Source organism: Myotis daubentonii, chromosome 16 (genome assembly GCF_963259705.1).
Source record: "Myotis daubentonii chromosome 16, mMyoDau2.1, whole genome shotgun sequence".
Taxonomy (NCBI): domain Eukaryota; kingdom Metazoa; phylum Chordata; class Mammalia; order Chiroptera; family Vespertilionidae; genus Myotis; species Myotis daubentonii.
This window is the reverse complement of record NC_081855.1, coordinates 22,109,027-22,131,166: the sequence shown is the minus strand read 5'-3', so window position 1 is coordinate 22,131,166 and position 22,140 is coordinate 22,109,027. Positions and strand designations below refer to the sequence as shown.

Genomic DNA, 22,140 nt, shown 5'->3' with positions numbered 1-22,140 from the left:
GCCTTCACAAAACCACTTGGTAAACTTTTCCCACGCGGCTGTCGGCCTGTGGGGGCTTTCAAACGCCGGATGTAGACGCTAAGTTTGCGCTGTTTCTTCCAGAGGGCTGTTGTGCTCTCCGTATATTCAGTTTTGCTCTAACAAGTTGCATCACTGAGGACGATGTTGAATGGCAGCTTCTCCATCCGTGCGGAAGAGGGCAGAGCCCCTCCGCTCACCCAGCTTTTCACACGCCGCTCCTCACTTTGCAGCAGCCTGTGCGCTGTGTCACTTTGAGCAACGTTTCACGACCCTCATTTCCCTTGTGGTACTGCTGAAGGCAAGCAAATAGCGTGGAACGCGCTTCTCTAACTTTCACGGGCTCCGCACAGTCCCCGCGGGTCCCGGTTACCCCAACCCGCGCCCCCACCTCCCACAGAGCTGCAACAAGTGCCGCACTGGGCGCGACGACCCCTGCGACGCCGGGTCGGCCTCTTTTAGCTCCTGTCTCCTGCACTCCCACGCTACCCACAAGCTTTGCAAGGGAGGGCAGGGGGAGTAGAGCAGCGGTGGAGTTCTGGCCTTGCAGCCAGGGGACCACCGCTTCCTCTCCCGTGGCCAGACTGGAGGCGCAGGGGGCTCCCGGACTTTCCCGTCGGGAAAACGAGCCGGTAGAAATCAGGGAGTGCGCCCAGGTGGACTGAGGCCAGTTACCGCGCGAGCAAGTTTCTCTTCAGCCGCGGGGTTCAGGGTGCGCCTCGCCTCCGGGTCGCTGTGCCGGCCTGGCTGCAGGTGCTCACAATGCGGGTTCCCGCCCTGGGGACTGAAGCCGGCGCGTTGCCATGACAGCGGCCGGCGTGGCGCGCTCCCAGGCCGGCCGCCCCCGGTCTCCGAGCGCACCCCCCCCCCGCCTCCCGCCCCGGCTGTGGGAAGGGGCCGGGCCAGCTGCCTGACGTCTGTGCGGGGCTCAGAACATGGCTGCGGAGCCGAGCACCGGGCAGTGGCTGCGGCGGCGGCGGCGGGCGGGGAGCGCAGCGGACGGGGGCTCCGCTTTGCGCGTGGGGCGCTGAGCCGAGAGGCGCGGAGGCGGCGAGGGGGGTTTTGGGGGACGCTCGACGCGGCCTCTCCGCCACCCGCAGCACCATGGGCAGCGCGGAAGACGCACTCAAAGAGAAACTGCTGTGGAACGTGAAAAAGGAGGTAAAGTCGGGGCAAGGACCCCCGGGGGCTCGCGTCCCTGCCCGAGGAACCCCGTGAAGGGTCCGCGCCCACCGGCGGGCGCGGGAGCGGGCGCTGGCAGGCCCCGGGCGGGGGCGGGGTCCTGGACGAGCGGCGGCTCCCACTCCTCTCCCGGGTCTGGGGTCAGCGCCCCTTGGCCCGAGGGGCTAGGCCGGTGCCCCCGGGCTTCTTTGCTCTGCGATCCTGCAGCTCCCCGCCCTGTGACGGCAGCTGTGCTGGGAGACCGAGGTCGGGGGAGGGGTGGCGGCGATTTCTGGAAAACTGAAGCTGCCCGTGCATTGCCCGTGCGGACCCGGGAGGGGGCGGGGCCCGGCGCTGGCCTCCTAGTGAGGCTGACCGGGTGATTTGGGGACTTAGCTCCTGTTTGCCCTGTGCCCCACTCTGGTACCCTTTGGGAACTGAGTGGCAGCTGCGGGAGGGTTCGCCTCACACCTCACTGCTTCTCAATCCATGCCCACCTCCTTACCCAGAGAAGTGGTGGGAGGGCCAGTTTGAGAACGGTTTTTAAGACTCAGATTTCCCCCCCTTTTGAGGGGTCCCCCGCCCCATGTCAGAAAAAGAATCCTTTTCTCTACTAACTAACGTCTTTTACCTTGACTCTGCTCTAAAGCCTATTTCAATTTCAGTTTGGGGGGGGGGTGTGTGTGCCCATATGAATGACTCACCCCCATATGAGAGCTGGAGAGCTCAAACCCGCAGAATGGATTAAAATAGATTAGGCCTCTGGAGCCATGAACAACTCTGACCTACCTCTGTGTCTGCCAGATGTGTATGTTCCCCCGGGGGCAGGAAAACTGTTTTGTCCACTACTCTGTATTCAGGGCACACAGTAGGCACTCAATGATTGTTTGGTAACTAAATCTACTGATCTTGAAGACTGCAAGGTCTGGTGGGAATGCATACATTTTGAAATAGTCTGGACCTATCTCAGTGTGATCTTGAATAAGTTACTTAACCTCTCTGGATATTAGTTTCTTCATCTCTAAAATAGAGATAACAATATCTACCTCACCTATAAAAGTTACCGTATTGGGTTCTTTACCCCCTCCTAGAGTTTCAGGATTGGAGAAGGGTCTGGTTCTCATGAAATCCTGGAAGGCTCTCGGTGGTTCTCCTGCATTATCTGGCCTGACTTGGTGCCCTAACATTTGTTCCTTTCCCTCTAATTGGCAAAGAAGTCGTTGAAGCCATCACCTTTCCAGGTGTGCGCGAAGCTCCATTGTGCCCTTGCTGTGAAGTGGCCAAGAAAGAGGGTTGTTTTTTTTAGGCCAGGAGTATACCAGATCAGCACTTAAGCCCCAACTCTGTTCTCCCAAGGAAAAGAGAAATCTCAAATCTCAACGGTTATCCTCAGGAAACAAGCAGTCTAGTGACAGAGACGGATAGGAACAGTATAAGCAAGAACAAAAAGTAGGCGTACCCAAACTGTGGCCAGAGGTGCTGGGATTGTTGGTGTGATTCAAAGCTGGGGTTAGTCAGGGATGGTAGGAAAGATTTTTGAGGAGACAATGATTCTTTTTCTCAGTATTTGGAAGGCTGTCTGCAAACTCCAAGAATGATTCCTAAACAAATGCGAGACATGTCCAGAATATGTCACAGCTGTGTTACATTACCTCACAAAGGTTGACCTGCTTTGAACTTCATCCCCTTACCGTTTGAGTACTCCATTTTGAGAGGAATATCCTTTCTTCTCCTACCAGTAGAGACATTGGGGATAGCTGTAGGCAAGGCTGGCCTTTCACAATGAACCTCTGGCATCCAAATTCTAGGGGCATCTGTAGGTCCTCCTAACCTAAAAGTCTGCCCTGCCAGCCTGCGTCAGATGCCCACAGGTTTCTGAGCTGTGACACTATGCTCTGTTTAATGCAAGCAGCCTTGGTAAATAATCTAGGAAGCTTTTTTTAAGAGTATAGAGTGCAATATAAGAATCAACAATGCATACAGAAATAAATAGAATAACAAGTTGATGTTTCTCTCCCTCTCTCTCAAATCAGTTTTAAAACATTTTTAGTTAAAAAAAAATTATAGTGCAGGGTTGATCTGAACCCTTTTACCTAATTGCTAACCATGAGCAAATTCAAGCGAGAAGGAGCCCCCATCTCCTTCCTCCCTGTCCCCCAGGCTTTAGAAGCTCCACCACCCTTCTCACTGTACGGTCCTAGGTGAGGGACATGGGAGCCAGGGCAGCATCAGGACATTTCATGTCTGGTCCCAAAAGAATGGCAAACACCAGCTCTGCCAGGAGTTTACTTTATCTGGAACATTTTACAGGGGGTTTGAGGTAATCTATTCCTTTAATCTCCAGGATTCGTATCTGTCTCCTGGCCGGCAGGTTCCCCCAGGACATCAAAAGTGCTTGGCTTAAATGTTGGGAGCACCTAGAACCTCATATACTACAGACGGGAGTGTAGATTGGTACAACCACTTTGTTGTGTGTGTATTTTTTAATATATTTTTATTGATATCAGAGAGGAAGGGAGAGGGAGAGAGAGATAGAAACATCAATGATGAGAGAGAATCACCAATAGGCCGCCTCCTGCACGCCCCCTACTGGGGATCGCACACGCAACCTGGGCATGTGCCCTGACCGGAATGGATCCTTCAGTCTGCAGGCCAACACTCTATCCACTGAACCAAACCAGCTAGGGCATGGTACAACCACTTTGGAAACAATTTGGCAAAAATCTAGTAAATCAGAAAACAGGCATCAGAAATTCCTTGCCTAAAAATATAAATCCAAAGACGACATGTCCAGAATGTTCATAGCAGCACTATTCATAACAGCCCCAAACTGCAAACTACCTAAAGCCCACTCAATTGTGGTGTGTTCACACAATGGAAAACGATCTCACAGTCACACCGGAAGCAAAAGAAACAGTCACAAAACACTGTATACTGCGTGATTCCATCGAGTAAAAGCACAAAACCCCACAAAATTACTCTATGATGTTAGAAGTCAGAATAGTGGGTACCCTTGAAGGGAGTGGGGACTAGAAGGAAACTTGGTAGAATGGAGGAGGGTGCTTTGGGGCGCAGGTCAAATGCTCTGGTTCTAGATCTGGATGCTGGTTTCATAGGTGTGTTCAGTTTGTGAAAATTCGTCAAGAAGTATAATTATGGCCAGACCGGTTTGGCTCAGTGGATAGAGCATTGGCCTGCGGACTCAAGGGTCCCAGGTTCGATTCCAGTCAAGGGCGTGTACCTTGGTTGCGGGCACATCCCCAGTAGGAGGTGTGCCGGAGGCGGTTGGTCGATGTTTCTCTATCATCGATGTTTTTAACTCTCTATTCCCTCTCCCTTCCTCTCTGTAAAAAAAAAAAGAAGTATAATTATGATATACTAGTACACCTACTACAGTACATGTTAATAAACTAAGTTGTGTGTGGGGGGGGGCTTAAGTGTTTTCTTAAAAGTGTGACCATTTTCAAGATATTTGGAAGCTTTCCATGTGAGGAGGAACCCAAACATCAGGATTTTACCTAGACAGAAAGGGGGCTGGGCTTGTGAGCGTGTGGAGAGAGTGTCCCTAAGGCCTGGATGTACCTATCCCTAATCTCGGAGAAGGCAGGGAAGAGGAGGGGCGGGTTGTTTATCTGCAGCCTGTACTGAGACAGTTTGTCCCTGAAGGACAGTGCGTCTGCCCAGAAGCCCTTCTCCAGCGAAGTACAGATGAGCAAACAGCATCCTATCCCTGTTCCTCACAGCAGGGTATTTCCTCCTGGGCTAGAACATCTGTGCTGATTGGTTGGTGGGTTTATGGTGTATCTTTTTCTGGTTGCCTTTCCAAAATGCTTGGAGCTGTCTGTGCTGGAGAAAGTTGGCTTTCTCACCCCTCCCATCCTGTCATCTACTCTGCAAGTGTCTGAACCCAGACCGGAGGGCAGAGCCAAGCTGTTTACTTGTCCACAGGCCTTTGACCAGAAAATAAAGGACTATACTGCCCATGTATCCACAGGTGAAGCAAATCATGGAGGAGGCTGTCACCAGGAAGTTTGTGCATGAAGATAGCAGCCACATCATTGCTCTGTGTGGTAAGTGAGTGACTGGGAGATAGTGGGAGACGGGTCTAAAACTGAAGGCACTGTCCTGGGGTCAGGGAAAGATGAGACCTCAGGTTTCATAGTTTTAAAATCGGGGGGCAAGTCAGAAGCAACTCAGAAGCTCTTGCAGCCTCCTTGGGCCCCATCCCAAACCTACTGAATCAGGATCTTCAGGACCCAGAGATCTATACTTGTTTAGTCCCCTAAAACAGTAGTATTCAAACTTTAGTATACATCGGTGTCCTAAAAGACTGGTTTGGCTCAGTGGATAGAGCATTGGCCTGAGGACGGAAGGGTCCCACGTTCGATTCCGGTCAAGGGTACATGCCTGGGTTGCGGGCCCCATCCCCAGTGGGGGATGTGCAGGAGGCAGATTGATGTTTCTGTCTCTCTCTCCCTCTCCCTTCCTCTCTGAAATCAATAAAAGTATATTTTTAAAAAACACCCAGATTCCTGGGCCCCAGCATTGGAGTTTCTGATTCTGGTAGGTCTGGATGGGCCTGAGAATTTGCATTTCTAACAAACTCACAGATGATGCTGCTGGTCCAAGGACCACACTTCAAGAGCCATTGTGTTAGATAATTTGGGGTTGGGGACCACTGCTCTGGTTTGTCCTTGCGTTAACTTTGGGGATGCATTTGTACTTTTTGGATGCTTTCTGTGCCACATCTACTTTCTAATTAGTCCCACCTGTGTTGCTTCAGCATCCCAAATCTCCAAGTACTTGATTGGGTGCAATACCGCATGCGTGTGGGATAGGAGGGATAGCCAAAGCTATCTGTGATGGGTTATTGCAGACTTTCTCCCGCTTTAAAAGGAAGTCTGCAATAAGCCATCACTTCTTCCTCAACATGAACGCTTTTGCCTTTGTAGGAGGAAGCCTGTCTCTACACACAGCAGGGTTTTCTTGGATTTCCAGGGATTTAACCTTCCTTACAGCTCCCTTTCTGAAGGAACACAGAGCCATTTGCCTTTTCTATGTTTTTTCACTTGGCCTCTGAGATTGGTGTTAGAGGTTTGTGGAAGGGAGGTTGTGAATTCTTGAGGGGAAGGAAAGCAAGGAGCAGATAAGGGAGGGGATGCTTTTTGACAGCAGCATGGAGAGGCAGGGAGAGCTGTCCTTCCCATCCGTCCAGCAGTAAAGACAAAGGTCCGCCAGGGACCAGATGCTGTTCTCCAGGTGGGGAAACAGCAGCAACAAGATGGGCGGCCTTGTTACACAGAGGCTTACACTCTGTGGGGAGACAGACAGGAAGTGCATACACACATAAGCACATCATGCAGTAACAGGTATGATAATAGCTGTGAAGAAAAATAAAGCAGAGAGAGGTGGGAGGCTGATCGAGGAGAGGCAGCCTCTGAGTGGCAGGCTGAGGATTCACACAAATCCTGATGCTCTGCTTACCTCTAAGTCATCTTGGTCAAGTGTCTTAACATCTGCCACCCTCAGTTTGCTCCCCTAAAAATAGGATGATGGTTCCCAGCTCAGGGAGTTTTTGTGGGACTGAGATGATGCGTGGGAATGTTCGTAGCGTTGTAAGGGCTCAGACAATGCCTGTCTTTCCTTCCCCTTTGGATGTTGAGGCTGAAGCTAGGTTTGTTGGATTGGAGCTCCCACCCTCTCCCCTTTGGGCAAGTTTCCCCAGTTCTTTGAGATGATGTAATGATTCCCAGGTTCTCAGGGAGCAGTCTGATCTCACCTTTTCCTGGGTAGAACCTTTGCCAGGAGGAGAGCATGCTAGTCTTGTAATAAGTGGCTTTGAAGAATATTAGAAGTCTACTCATTTCTGCTTGTGCTCTGTGCTCCCCTGACGTCAGCCACTGTCTGTCATTGTCACCAGAGGGCTCTGCTGGCAGCCCAATTTTGCATGGTTTAGTACTAGGCTTTGTCTAGAGCACCCACATCAAACACAAAAAACAAAAATTAGTACAAACAGCTTGTGCATGGGCGCCCCGCGTGGGTGGCCATGGAGGAGTGGGGGCAAGAAGCAGGGAGAAAAGCTATGGGCATCCCTCATTGGGCCAATTAGGGTGAAAAGAAACCGTCAGCTCCCTTCTCATCACTCTAACCCAGTACGGCTTTCGCTCTTTTCTCCGGCCTGAAGCCCAGGTAGGGTATCACTCTCAAAAGGAATGATTCTTCTCTCAACCAGTTTCAGTTGCTAAAAAGATTTATGAGATAGACCCAAGTCTCCAGGGATCTAAGGTCCGCCCAGGAGCAAAGAGGAACCCTGTTCTGCTGGATCGCAAGAGGTGCCTTGGGTCCAGGAGTACAAACCTACTGGGTGGGCTGAGAAAGGTCAACCCAGCAAGCTGTCCAGGTACAAAGCAGCTGGCAGGGTGGGAGCTGGGCTGCACTGAACTGGACGTGCTTGCCCTGTTTGAAGGAGGCGGCATCACCCAGCTCCTGCCGGCATGCCAGCCTGGGTGTGCCATGGCTTATTTGACTTTAAGAGAATCCCAAAATCTGGGCTTTTATATGAAATTTCCCAATTTTTTGTAAATGCTGATAACTAATACTCCTTTTAAAAAAATTGTGTGGGCCATACAAAAGGCATCTGCAGGCCTCTGCCAATTCGCTGCCTCTGCCTTGGGCTTAGTGCACAGTCACAGAGGGGAACGTTAGCAGGGGGGCTGCCAACAGGATAAAGCTCAGTCAAGCTGGGCACCTGAGAGCCACTGAAAAAGGAATCCTCACACTGTCAGAGTTGGTGTATTCAGTGAGGTGAGTTGGTTGAAAGCAGTGATCATCAACCTTTTTTTTTCTGCCTGCAAGCCATTTGCATACAGTCACACAGTGGAATCATAATCAGGGATTTTTGGGGGGCAGGCAGAGGGGAGAATAGGTACCCATTGAGGGAAAACTCCAAGCGGCTGGCTTTTTGGAGATTCTGATATGCCAGTTTCTTTCATCCCCTGGAAAAAATGTTCAGGAATGCATTTTCAGTCTGAAGCAGATTCAGTCTTTTACTGGGGTCTTGCTGGTCTAGCCACATCCAGAAGTCAGCTTTGTTCTGGGAGAAATGGGGGTGCAGAGAAGGTGCTGAGAGATGGGGAGCAGATTGTAGGCTGTGCAGACTTGTCTCTGGGCAGGGAGGGCCAGGAACCTGGAGACTGGGCAGCCCTGCCCCCAGTGCGTCCTGAAGGGAGGAGACAATTATGAGTCTGAGAACCCATGGTGCCAGGCCAGGAACTTCTCTGTGGACCTGGTGGAGTGCTCACATCTAGAGCTTTGGGGAGTGATGGGGCCCTGGGCCCCTGTGTTCTTGTCAGAGGAGGGCAAGGCCTGGGCAAGATGAGCTTCTCTGAACTTCCTTAGAATAGAGACATTTGAACTGGAAACAGAACCTTCCTGGAGAGCCTTAGAAATGGAACTGAAGAATCCTTGAGTCAAGACCTCTGCATGCCCATGCCTTTCCTTTCCCCCCTCTCCTCCCCCACAGGCATGCACCTCCTAAACTTCAAGGATCCCCACAAGACTTGCAACCAGGGGAGCAATGGGCAGTGGCAGCTCATCCCAGGCTAACCCCCTGAACCTGTCTCCAAGGCCGCTTTCCTCTGACTCCTCCAGGAGCCAAAGCAGCCCCGCCCAGGCTCTCCTATTGCCTCTGCAGTCCTAAGCCCTTTCTTGTCTCGCTGTCCCCAGCTTTCATAAACACTCTCAAAATAAAACAAGATCAACCTGGCCCTGGGCAAACTCAGGACAGCTGCACCAGACCCCGGTTCCTTTTACCCACGGGGAGGAGTGAGACTCCCAGGACTGGCTAGAAATATGCATTTGTGATATGTTGGCTGTGGTTTTTCCTAAACCTGCCTGTCCAGAAACTGGTCAGGCCCAGGCAGGTACAAACCGTAGGAAGGGTTCTCTGTGTGCTGTTCTCTGACCGCAGAGTGTGACTGCAGTGCTGCTCTGAGGCAGCCCTGCCGAGCCCCCAGGCCAGAGGGTCAGGCCCTATGTGACTAGTCTCCCCCCCGCCCCCCCCCCCGCCTCCCCCGCGTGAAGACTGTGGCTTGGAGGTAGGCACAAACCTATCACTGAATGGTTTGTCCAGTCATGTCAGTTTCGCATTTTGTTTCATAATATGGTCTTTGAAACTTTTACTTTAATGTCGACGTACTGTTTATTCAAAATAATGCTTCTCGTTTTCCCGTTGGCTTATGGAACCCCTTCTGCCACTCCTTCCCCCAGAGGTCAAGCTGCTTGTGGGCAACTCAAGGTCAGGGTTAAGCAGCAAAGTGTCCCAAGTTTCACCTTTGAACTTTGCGTTTGCAATAATCATGTATGTGCTTAAAGAGGACATACTCAGTTTAGGCACCAGCCCATGGGGACTGGTGTTTTCTCTGGACCTGCCCTCCCCTCTTGCGGGTCTGGGTTGTGTCTGCCTCCACAATACCGCAAAGATACTGTGGGTTCTGTTTCAGACCGGGCACAATAAAGCAGGTCATAACCTTTTTGCTGGTGGGGGGGGGGGGGGGGGTGTCTTGCCTTCAGTTTGTAAAAAAAAAAAAAAAATGCAACATCTGTGAAGCGTAATAAAGCAAAGTGCAATAAAACGAGGTGTGCCTATACTTCTGTTTATCTTTTTTTTTTTTTTTTTTAATTCTGATTGGGCACTGAGGTTGGATGGTAACCTTTGGGAGAAGCTCCTGGCTCGGCACCATAGGTTCTCAGACTCATAATTGTCTCCTCTCCTCAGGAGGCATTGAGGGCAAGGCCCCGGCCAGGCCTGGGCAGCCCTGCCCCTCCGACTCCAGGTTCCTGGCCCTCCTTGCGCTGATCAAAGATCTGTCAACCTGGGGGCTGCTTCAGGCTGCGGATGAGCTGTAATGGGAGACAGGGGTGGAGTCTGTGGAGCTGGGAACAATATCAGGGCTTTATTAACCAGCTCCCTGTTGCTAAGCAGCTGTCATTAGCCGGGAAGGTCGGCTGCAGGCTGCAGTGAGCTCCTCTGGGGAATGACAAGGAAATGCTAATGAGCTGGGAGAGAAGCAGGTGCTGCAGAGGGATTGCTCCCCCCCTGGGGATGCTGCAGCCAGGGATATTCCAGCACATTCTGAGAGTCAGACTCCAGGCGGTGTTTAGTGTGCCTCTTTTCAGTGGAAGGGATTCCTTCTCTCTTCTTCCCTGCATTGAATGAACAGCTCATTCTTGGGATACCTGGCTTTTGCCTTCCCTCCAGAAATGAATGAGCAGGAAAGAAGGCCCTCTGGGGAACTGGCTCCCCTCACCTGTTTCGGGCCATGGCTGAGGGCACTTGGTGATGGTCTGTAGCTGAGACTTCGGAGTCCAACAGACCTGGGTTCACACCCTGACCTGGTCACTAGGTGTGTGTGTGCGCGCGAGTTTTCAGCATTCTGAGCCTACCCCAGAGGGATGGTGTGAGGATTAAAGGAATGATGTCGGTAAAGCACACTGCATGGAGCCAGGTATGCAGTAGGTGCTCAATAATGTTGCTATCGCCGAAACCGGTTTGGCTCAGTGGATAGAGCGTCGGCCTGCGGACTGAAGGGTCCCGGGTTCGATTCCGGTCAAGGGCATGTACCTGGGTTGCGGGCACATCCCCAGTAGGAGATGTGCAGGAGGCAGCTGATCGATGTTTCTCTCTCATCGATGTTTCTAACTCTCTGTCTCTCTCCCTTCCTCTCTGTAAAAAATCAATAAAATATATTTAAAAAAAAATAATGTTGCTATCATCATCACCAATGACATTTCTACTTTGTTCTTGAAAGTGATCCTACAACCTTCCCCATGAAGCCTCCTAGAACTTTCTCCAGGATTCCATCTGGCAATCTGTTTTTCTGGAAGTTTAAAGCATCTGGACAGTCAGAGAAATTGAACTCCAGGAACTCAATCAGGAAATTTAATAAGTATTACGCACATGTTTTTAGACAGTCATCTTTTAGAGATACGTACTGACATATTTATAGATAAAAGTATACGATGTCTAAAATTTATTTCAAAGTAATCTGGGGGGAAACAAAAAGTGGTTGGAATCGGTATAACTGAAACACTGTTGGTCACAGCTTGATCATTGCTTAAGTCAGGGTGGTGGATACATAGGGTTTGCTATATTGTCCTTGTTTGTATATGTTTGGAATCTTCCATAATGAAATAAAAAAACAGGGATGATGAGAGGATGGGAGAAGGAAGAGAGAGAAATAGTGAATATAGATAACTTCCCTGAGAAATTTTACATCAAGGGGAGCAGCTGAATGGTTCCATATCTGAATGGGGATATAGGGCCAAGGGAGGTGATAGGGATGGTGGTGGTGTGTGTTTTTTAAGTTGGAAAAATTACAGAATGTTTATATACAAATGTAGAATGTCTCATAGGAAAACATTAAAGATACAGGGAAGAGAAGGGGTGATTGCTGGAGCCATGCCCTGGAGAGGTGAAAGAGGCTGGTACCCAGTGCACAGGTGGAAGGGATGGCCGCAGGGAGGAGCACAGACAGACCATCGGCAGGAGGGAGGGCCGAGGATGGGCTTGAGGCACCAGAGGAAAGGCACCAGCGTTCACGATCGTCTTCAGGGTGCTGGGCAGGAATCAAGGAGCCTGTTGCACCTCTGCATCTACTGTTGCCTTTGGTCACTCACCACCCGTCAGGATGGGACCTGTTCTTTCTCCCAATTGTAGCTGAAGCGGAGAGAGATTTAGCAATTGGCACACAGTCAAGTAGCTAGTAAGGAAAGGGTTTGAACCCATATCTGTCTTGATCCAAAGTCTGTGCGTGCTGCCCAGGGATGGGCCTCACTGGTGAGTCTAGGGGTGGAGCCTAGAGGGGTGGGGCATTGAGGTGGAGTTGCCCCTCCTGGAGACAGAGCTCAGGTCTCCAAAGAGGGAATTCTGGGAGACAGTTTGTCCCTTGCCAAGCTGCGTGAGGCCAGCACTGGCCTGCTTCCCTGGGAAGCTGTTGTGAGCACTGTGTGTGCTGACCCTGCCTGACATTCCCAGTGAGGCAAGGCAGATGGGTATGTGTGGTATGAATTTCATTTCCTTTACCTACTTGGTTCTGGAATATCAGGGCAGTGCTTTCTTGGTTTAGGGTGTTGAACAAGGCTAAATGCTGCCTCCCAAACTGAAGCAAACAGCCAGCATCACCAGTGTAGGCTGAGAGAAAATGTACTCTAGTTACCATAGAAAGGCTCGTTCGGAGTGAGGCAGCAGTTACAAATCCCTGGGTGGAAGTACTAGCCAGGGAAGTGGGGTGGAGACAGACTGATGATGCCTGGCCGAGGCTCTTTGCTCCTCCCACCTCATCGCTGCAGATAAACACCGACTTCCTCCATTAGCAGTTGAAGGAAGTTCCTAACTTAAAAAGAGGCCACCCATCCCACCCCTTCCTTTCTCACCAGCCAAGGCTGCCCTTCTTCTGACAGTCTTGGCTCCACTATCCAAGGCATTCGGCTTTGGAAAATTCTCCTCTGAGCAGTGTCCCCAAAAACTCCAGGACCACCACCAGCCACCCGTGGCTGGCTGCTCCACCCGGGGCGTTCCTCGCTTGGGTTTTCTATGGCAACTACAACTGAACCGCTCCGTTGCACAGACAGCAGCTGGCAGAGGTGGGGGAGCAGAGAACTCTTGCCACACCTGCTCCTCCCATTAGGAAAGAACCCCTCCCAGCTCAGAGCCCTGGGCCCAGCCTTCATGCGATGCTGTGCTAACTCTGGGTGCTGTGTCCCTCTACTTCAGTCAACTGGCCTAGATCCTTGAAGGTCATTCAGCAAGTCACCCTATTTTGAATTTGGGCCTGTCCAGGCCCCTTGGCTCCTGAGCGTAGCTTGAAACATAGATATGCAGGCGAAAGCCAGGGTTGTTTACGGGGATCCCTGAGCCGATTGAAGATCCGTCTCAACCACAGCTGCATTTCCTGGGCAACCATAGCTTTTGTCCATTCCTGTGGGCTCCTGAGACACCTAAGTTTGTCCCAGCTCACTGAATTGTTTCTCCGGTCCCTGCCCAGCTCAGATGACCTAAGCAGAGCCCAGATGCTACTGTGGGGATGGAAAACTGAGCCAATCAGGAGACCCTGTTTGCTGAGGGAGCTGATGAAGGAAAGGGTGCCCGTGGACAGACCCAGCCTTTCTGGGTTTTGTGAGTTTTGATTCACCTCCAGGTTGGAGAGAATCGCCGGCATCCTCTCATAATGGAATACTGGTATCTGGCTTGGATGGTCACCTACTCAATTATTGTAATTATTATTTTGAGTTGGTGATATATTTACTTGGTTCAAAAAGCAAAATTATACAAAAGATATACAGTGAAAAGTCTCACTCTTTTCCCTGCTCCCATTCTCCCACTTCTCCGCCACCTACAAATTCACACACAGGTAACCACTGCCACTTTTGTTTCTTGTGTACCCTTACAGAATTTTTTATACTAATAAAAAAAAATGTATTCCTTGTTCACCCCACCCTTTTTGTAATCAAGTTGTCATGCGATCAGTCATACTGCTCTGCACCTTGCTCTTGGAGACTTTTCCATTATTAGTGTCTAGAGGGCATCCTCCTTTTTCGGAGTTGTATAACGTTCTCCTCTGTGAATGTACCCTGTTTATTTCACTGTTTTTTATTGATACACACGTGGATAGTTTTTATCCTCTTGCTGTTTAACTAAGTAACCTGGCAGTTATATCTGTAGACTAGATTCTTTAAAGAGGGGTTACTGGGTCAGAGTTTACCTGCAATGTTGGCAGTGCCGCCTGGCCTGCATAGGAGTGGTACCAATCAACCCTCCCTCCAGCAAGGTATGAAAAGATTCAGGAACTTCTACCTACCAATGCCTCTTCCATTCCAAATTGAGCTCTTTGGAATGATTAAATCAGGAAGTAAGCGGTTTGTAGGAGGGGACCCTATCAGATGTCATTAGTACTTGTGGTCTCCACCCATTTAGCATTTGTTAACCCTATAACTTCATAGACTTTAGGGACACGTCAGAGGCTGGTGAGGAAGAGTCGCAGGGCTAGTCTGGGCCTGTAGCTTCTAGCCTTTCTCTGGGAAGATAGTACCAGACCTTTTTAGGGGAAGGAAGATGTCCATAGTGAGGTGCTAGAGTTAAAATTAGTTCCACTCCGCCCTGGCCGGTGTGGCTCCGTTGAATGTCGTCCATGCACCAAAAGGTTGCAGGTTCAAATCCTGGTAGGAGACATGCAGGAGGCAGCCAATCAATGTTTCTCTTTCTCTCTTCCTCTCAAAAAAAAAAAATCATCAATAAAAATATTTTTAAAAATAAAATTAGTTCCACTTCTGCCCAGAGTTGCGGTTTCTTGGGCCTTGCTATCAGTGGGACAGATGATGTATAGAGAGGGTACCCTGGGCTCATCTGGCACCATAACTCAGAAGGCCAGGGTGGGGAGGTAAAAAGGGTCATGCTTGAGTCATGTCTCTGTTTCTATTTTGATTCATCCGCCCAAATCTTTCCACCCAACTAATGACTGAAAACTGTTGATTTTTATTAGTGTGTGTTTTTCCCACATGAAATGAGCTGAATGATGTCAGGGCTGTCTCACCCCTATTCTGGTGCATCCAGAGTGGCTGTAGGTGGTTCCTGGACACACTGGAACAGGGGGTCCTGAAGCCTTTATGCCTCGGTGACCAGGGCCCAGACAGCTCAGTCAGAGGGGGATGGGCCTGCTGACTGGTGCTTTAGCTGTGATGGGTGTCTCCTGCCAGGCCCTCCACCCTGGGGGTGAGTCATGGTGGCCATCTGGGGCAGGAGGAGGAGTAAGGCACCCAGTTCTTACTGCTTGGTGCTCTGGGCCAAGGAGGGGAGAAGAAGCACAGGCCTCTGTGTAGACTTCTCCCCAGGGAGCAAGGACCGCCGGAGAGTTGGACACGGTTGCTGAGTTGGACATGGCAGCTCTGAGTGTGGCAGTCACTGTATATTAAAAGAGAGAGAGTGTGTCTTTATATTTGCATCTTTGAGTTTTGAATGTCTGTTTCTGCTCAACTTAAAAATCTTAGAGCAAGGGTCTTAAACTTTTGGGTGTCAAGTACCCCTTTTAGAAGCTAAAAGCCACAGATCCTCATCCAAAATAAAAGCACTCTCTGTAACAATGCTGGAGCAATTTCAGGGGGTCACTGGAGCCCCAGAAGCCCACCCCCTAACCCTCTTAGGATAGTAGTTCTCACTTATTAGTGTTGTTATTATTACTATGATTATGTTATTATTTTGCCTACATACTGCACACAGTAACATTTTTCATTGCATGTGCCTGATTCTCTGTGGAGGGGTGAGAGGGATTTCTCCTTCCCCAGACATTGCCTGGGCGCTTTTCCTGGTTTTCACAGAAGGAAATTAGGAGCTGTAGGCTGAGAAGGGGGGACTGGGCATGATATTTGGGCTTATCAATATTTCCCTACTTGGAGTGATTGCAGGGGAATGCCTTCGCTTACTCCAGAGAACCCTAATGCCCGTGTTCAGAGGCTGCCTAGGAAGATGGGTGAGGCCAAGGAGGATGGGTGTGCCACTGCCTGCTATTCCCAGGCTCCCAGCGTGGCTGCATTCTCTCTCCTGGGGAAAGTGGGAAGGTTAATGACTGATTATCCCAGCCATTAGTCACAGCACCAAGGCACTTGATTCCCTGCGGGATCAGTGCCACCTGCTGCCCCTCTCCCTCTTCAGTGCTCTGGGTGAGGAGTGCGAGCCTAAGGAAATAGTCACCACCTTCCTACAGGTGTGGACTTGTTGCTGCACCAGCCCCAGGGCCACGAGACGGGACAGAGGGGGGTCTCTCCCCTGTACACCCAGGGCCACACGAGACCTCAGGGACAAGGGGACTAGCTATGGAAAAGAGTATGTGGACCCTTACGTGGAGATTCCACCACATGCCCGTACACACATCAGATGTGTAGCTATATCTGTCTGCATGCACATGTGAACATAGATGTAGGAACACGAGTGAAGGAGAGGCTGAGCCTGGTAAAATAAGTCCTCCGAGGCCTGGGCAGGGAAGAGCTCTAGCAGGAAGCACTCAGGAGAGGGAGGGGTCCTGCCTCTTTCCCCACCCCTGGGGCGCTCTCACTGAGCTGTCTGGCCTCCAGGGATTCTCCACCTTTTTTTATGGTCCTCACAGCCCCAGGACAAGAGGGCCAAACAAAGCTCATTTTTATAGGACAGCAGTGACTGCCTGTCAGTTATTACAGTGAAGGCAGAAATCAGGTGAGAACCTCTGTTTTCAGCAATTATGTCCTCAGTCTGGGTTTCTAACAACACTAGTCACAATAAATGATGGGCTTCATTTCCCCTGTTCTCTAAGAGGACAGCATCTGCACCCACCTCTGAGCGGGCTGCGATCCTGCCTCCAGCGCATCCTCTCCTCTCCCGGCCTGGGAGAGGTCTTGCCAAGTCCCAGTCCTGACAGTGAGCTGCAGAACAGGGTCTCGACAAACAAGGGTGAGGAGTCAGGAACCGACAGGGACCAAGTGCCCCCTGCGTGCAAGAGATTGTACATACTTCATCTCATGTAACGTTGCATACCAGTCCTTAGAAGTATTCCTCATTCCACAGATGCTAAAACAGAGGTTCAGAGCCGAAGTCACTTACACAGGTTTCCCGGAGATGGGATGAGTGGCCCCACCAGTTTCAGACGCTGTTAGCCCGCCGCCCTGCCTCCAGCATAGCACTGTTTTCCATCCTTGTGAAGGGAGCACCTTCTCCCACCTGTGCCTTCCTGCCCTCTGACCACACCTGGAGAAGGTGAAGGGAGCTCAGGCCACTGTGTTTCTGTGATCAGATCCCTTCCCCTTCGAGGGCTTTTCCCTCCTGGCTTGTAAAACCATTAGCGTGGCTTCAGTAACGGCCAAGTCCCCTCTTCCCCTCGAATATACACACTCATATTTTTAGATTCTATTCATGGCCAGGAGAACTCCCCACTCCCCCACCCAACGCTCCTTTCCTTCCTGTGGAGTCTGTCTGCAGTCAGCAGTATCCAGATGGAGAGAGGAAGTCTACCCCTAAAACATGAATGAATGAAGGGAAGCCCTCCCTGCATGGGAAATAGAAATCTCTCACTCTTGGCTGCGGGGCTCATCAATAATTCAGGGGCTGCCGTCGGATCTGATCTCTGCAATGGCTTCGTCAATATTTCAGCTCCTTCTCCAGAACCCGTTTCTTAGCAACCACAGCATCCGTGCTTTCCAGGAGGGCGGTGTGCTGGGTGCTCCCTGCATGTCCAGTCCTGTAAGTGGGCAGGGGTGGAGCTACCCGTGCCAACTGGAACTGGCAACTTTGGTCCTCACAGCCCCAGGGCGATGCTGCACACAGGAGGCATGTACACACCAAGCGAGTGAGAGGGACGGCCTGGCATGGGGCCCTTAGGGCAGGAGCAGGTGGACAGGGAGGGGAGTTTGGAAGGAGGTCAGTGTATCTTCCTGGCCTGCCTACAACTGACACCCCACGCCCTGGCCCTAGGTCAGCCGGCCCTCCCGTGGCGTGGTGTGGGGAAGGGAGCGTTCTCTTTCCTGCCCCTCAGCCGGGCTCAGGTGCTGGACCCTGTGTGTTCTAGGTGCGGTGGAGGCTTGCCTCCTGCATCAGCTGAGACGCCGTGCCGCCGGCTTCCTGCGCAGTGACAAGGTGGCAGCCCTGTTCACCAAGGTGGGGAAGACGTGCCCAGTGGCTGGGGAGATCTGCCACAAGGTCCAGGAGCTGCAGCAACAAGTAGAGGGCAGGTGAGCCCTGGTCCCGCCTCTCCCCGCTCCCTCTGCTCTTACCATTTGGTATCTGCTACTTCCCAGGTTGGCTCCCTGGGCTCATTTCTTGCAGGGCCTCTCAGAACCAGCCTAAGGGTGAGCCTTGGCCACTTTCAGGCACAAGGCCTTCCACACCTCCACCTAGTCCGTCCTCCGGGTTCTCATCTTGTGGCACCAAACTGCCCTCCCAGTGCCACCAGTCTGGGGCTCAGCCCTGGGCTCTCGCATTCTTAAAGCCCACCCCTCTTTGCAGGAAGCCCTTGGTGGGTAACCAGGAGCCCCTGCGGAGACAGGGCTCTACCAGTGGGAAGGCCCCAGCCCTCAGCCCGCAGGCCTTGAAACACATATGGGTCCGCACAGCGCTCATCGAGAAGGTGCTGGACAGGGTCGTGCAGTACCTGGTGGAGAACTGCAGGTGAATGCCCCTCCTGGGGCCCAGCTTCAGCACCCCCGCCTCCGCAGGCTTGGCTGTCCACCTTGGCCTGTGAGCATGCCCCATCTCCCCCATAGCACCTCGAAAGCATGGGCTACACCACACACCTCACAAAGCTCAGTTCTTGTTTGTTTTTTATTGTTTTTTGCTTTTCTTTCTTTTTAAAAAAATTCTTTATTGTTGAAAGTATTACATGTGTCTCCTTTTCCCCCATTGATCTCTCCCAGCCTGCTCCTGCCCCCGCCACCCCCCCCCCCCCCCAGCAAAGGCCCTCACCTCCTTACTGTCTGTGTCCATGGGTTATGCTTATATGTATGCATACAAGTCCTTTGGTTGATCTCTTAACACCCCCCTCCCCCCCCCGCAAAGCTCAGTTCTTACGGGTTTATTTCTTCTTGGTGACTGACATGCATTTGGTGTCTGTGGGAACGTCCCTACTTGGTGAGCTTGACGCCCTGGAATGAGTCCGGGAGCCCCAGCAGCCCCCCTGTCTGTCTCTCCCGCCGGCAGCAAGTACTACGAGAAGGAGGCATTGCTGGCAGACCCCGTGTTTGGCCCTATCTTGGCCTCTCTTCTAGGTGAGGCTGAGAGCAGAGCGGCCTACACTGGGCCAGTGGGAGCGGAGGGTCAGGTGCTGAGGGGGCACCATCCGAGCGGGCTGTCCCTGTCTCCACAGTGGGACCCTGTGCTTTGGAGTACACCAAGCTCAAGACAGCCGATCACTACTGGACCGACCCTTCTGCTGACGAGCTGGTCCAGAGGCACCGTATCCGGGGTCCCCCTAATCGCCAGGACTCCCCTGCAAAGCGCCCAGCCCTAGGAGTAGGCATCCCTTCCCTACCTCTTGTGCTCATCCAAGTTATGCCCAGGGGCCTGTAGGGAGGGGCAGCTGGTCACCGTGCTCCTTGAAGAGACAGGCTGGGCCTTGGCGATGCCCCAAGGTAGTGGCCATCCCAGAAGAGCCTTTTCCCCACGCTGGCACTTAATGCCAGGAGCACACCACTGGTTTGCGGCTAGAGAGCAGAGGGTGGCTGAGAGCAAACCAGGGGCAGGGGGACTCCTGGGGTCAGCTAGAGAGGATCTGCCTGGAAACCTAGGGTCCTCCCTCCAGGGCTGGTTCCCCAGGGCTGGGGCTGAGCTGGGACTTTGTGCAGATCCGGAAGCGGCACTCGAGCGGCAGCACGTCGGAGGACAGGCTCGCGGCCTGCGCCCGGGAGTATGTGGAATCCCTGCACCAGAACTCCAGGACGCGGCTGCTCTACGGCAAGAACAACGTGCTGGTGCAGCCGGTAGGAAGGCTTAGTGCTCGCCCTCATCCTCTCCCGAGGGCCCCAGGAAGGAACCTTCCAGCCACATTCATCCCTTTCTTAAGGGGCTTGACTAAAGAGAACCCTCCCCCCGCCCCGCCCCAATTCACTCATTCACGCCCAGTCTTGAACGGGTGGGAGCCGGAAACGGCATCTGTTCTGGCTGAGAACCAGAGCCTCCAGGGATGGGAATGGCAGCCAGCAGGCAGCTTGGGTATGGCTGGCCCAGGACATACCTGGCATCCAGGAAGCTGACAGGGCGGAGCCAGTGGCACCAGGCCAACCAGGAAGAGTTTATGTCTACATCTGTGTGTGGCTCGTGCCTCCCCTGCTTCTGCCCGGCCCCATTCCAGGACCCTGGATTGGACTGGCTGGGCCTCCCCCACTCCCACCTGCAGCTCGTTTTCCATAGGCCATTCCTGGGGGCCTCTCAGCCCCTCATCGTCTCTATCTTCTGGTGTGTCTCCTCCCCGCAGAAGGAGGACATGGAGGCTGTCCCCGGCTACCTCTCCCTGCACCAGTCTGCAGAGAGCCTAACTCTGAAGTGGACCCCAAACCAGCTCATGAATGGGACTCTGGGGGACTCCGAGCTGGAAAAGAGGTGGGGGCTTTGGGACTCGCCGCAGGAGCCACGGAAGGGAGTGAGAGCTTGCCAGCAGGCGGGGGCATGGAGAGGCCCAGCCTGCTCCAAGAGGCAGGCTCACACCTTACCCGGTGCCAAGAATTGCAGAGAGAGGCTGCCTGGAGATATTCCCAAGCTCTCTAAGATCCAGCCAGTCCTGGACATTAAGAGGTTTTCCTGAGCCAAGCTCGAGGCATCTGAGGCGGCCAGGCTCTGTGCCATGAGGGCAGCACGGAGCCCAGAGGGACATGGCTGGCTGAGGTCACTTCTCGGCTGTGGTCTTCGTGTCTACAGGGTGGTTTCAGGGGTGTTGGGGCCAGGAAGTGAGGAAGGCAGGTTGGCTGGTCTGGCGACACAGTGACACCAATTTGGTTCCTTTCCAGCGTTTACTGGGACTATGCCCTGGTTGTGCCCTTCAGTCAGATCGTCTGCATCCACTGCCACCAGCAAAGTGAGCCTCCCTTGTCCTGGGCACAGGGGTGGGGGAAGAGAGACTGCCTTCTCCCAGTCACACACTGTGCATGGCCTGGTGAATGTCTGTCCTCACTTGGTCACCCCCACACTCTAGCCCTACTGTCCTCCTACCCAGTCTGGAGGCATGGCCAGCCGTGCTGCAGTGATGGCTGGGAGGTCTTGGAGGCCCAGCTTCGCTCACCCATGTTCACCCCCCTCCCCCAGAAAACGGTGGCACACTGGTACTGGTGAGCCAGGATGGCATCCAGAAGCCACCGCTGCACTTCCCGCAGGGAGGACACCTACTCTCCTTTCTGTCCTGCCTGGAGAATGGGCTTCTGCCTCGGGGACAGCTAGAGCCCCCACTCTGGACCCAGCAGGGGAAGGTACGCAGGGCTTGGGACGCTCTGGGTGAAGGGATGTGTGAGGTGAGTTCTCTGCCCGCCTCCCTTCCTGTCCCCACACAGAGTTCCTAGGAGCAGCCTTGGGTGGGACCCTGGGATGGACTCTGCCCTGCACAGGCTAACTACCCACCTCTTCCTCCCCAGGGGAAGGTGTTCCCCAAGCTGCGGAAACGTGGCAGCGCGCGGTCCGTAGATGTGGACGAGATGGGCACAGGCTGGGCCACAGACTACGTGTTCCGGATCATTTACCCTGGTCACCGGCATGAGCACAGTGAGTGTCCCATACTCCCGCTGTGGAGAGAGAACGATGCTTCGGGGGTGGGGGAGAACAGCATCACCCAGGAGGGGCAGCAGGCAAGGTCCACTGACCAGGCCGGGTTCAGGACTTAGCCTCTCATTGGACCTTTTTCTGCAGATCATCCCCCTGAGAATTTGCTTCTCTTCTACCTGCTGTCTTTCCCTTCCCTTGTCACCCCAAGACTCTTGGCTCAACTGACCCAGGTGTCTCTACACAATATTCTCTTAGTCATCCATTCACACCCTGCCCCGGGGGTGGGGGGAATGTGGTGAGACTAGATAGAGAGGGTGGCGGACTCTCCATTTCACCGCGGCCCGCTGCCTGACCGCCACACGGTGGCCTGGGTGCGGAATCAGCGCTTCTTTTGGGATGGTGCACATTGTTCACTGGCTCCACTAGAGCCAGAGCCCTCCTCCCACCAGCTGCTGATGAGAGGAGCCACAACGGGAATAGGGGTGCATCTGAAGAGGGTGAGGCTTTCAGCTGGGGGGGCTGGAGCTGAAAGTAGCTTGGCACTTGTGGGTCCTGTCCCCCTGGACATACCCCTCTGGATCCTAATAGATGTCCACCAAGCCCAGAGTTCCCCTTCTGGTCAGAGGGCTCTGCTCCCCACAGGTTTCTCCGGGCCAGACTCGCTGATCTCGGGAAGAAGGTCAGGGAATTTGCCAGCCCGG

At 52.8% G+C, this 22,140-nt stretch overlaps 1 protein-coding gene across 10 annotated transcripts in view; it reads left to right on the top strand.

Moving 5' to 3' along the window:
* The first annotated feature begins 993 nt into the window (after positions 1-993).
* Positions 994-22,140, top strand: part of SGSM2 (small G protein signaling modulator 2) — a 44,976-nt gene continuing 23,829 nt past the window's right edge. For 5 of the 10 annotated variants that reach the window (XM_059669144.1, XM_059669141.1, XM_059669142.1 and 2 more), the window contains exons 1-11: positions 994-1,179; positions 5,174-5,249; positions 17,766-17,928; positions 18,203-18,364; positions 18,893-18,960; positions 19,059-19,204; positions 19,537-19,671; positions 20,166-20,290; positions 20,695-20,762; positions 20,990-21,192; positions 21,313-21,439. In XM_059669144.1, coding sequence (XP_059525127.1) covers positions 1,123-1,179; positions 5,174-5,249; positions 17,766-17,928; positions 18,203-18,364; positions 18,893-18,960; positions 19,059-19,204; positions 19,537-19,671; positions 20,166-20,290; positions 20,695-20,762; positions 20,990-21,192; positions 21,313-21,439 — 1,330 coding nt within the window. In that variant the 5' untranslated portion in view covers positions 994-1,122. Of the gene's footprint in view, positions 1,180-5,173; positions 5,250-17,362; positions 17,543-17,765; positions 17,929-18,202; positions 18,365-18,892; positions 18,961-19,058; positions 19,205-19,536; positions 19,672-20,165; positions 20,291-20,694; positions 20,763-20,989; positions 21,193-21,312; positions 21,440-22,140 lie in introns of all 10 variants that reach the window. The other 5 variants (XM_059669143.1, XM_059669138.1, XM_059669145.1 and 2 more) reach the window with 2 other exon arrangements.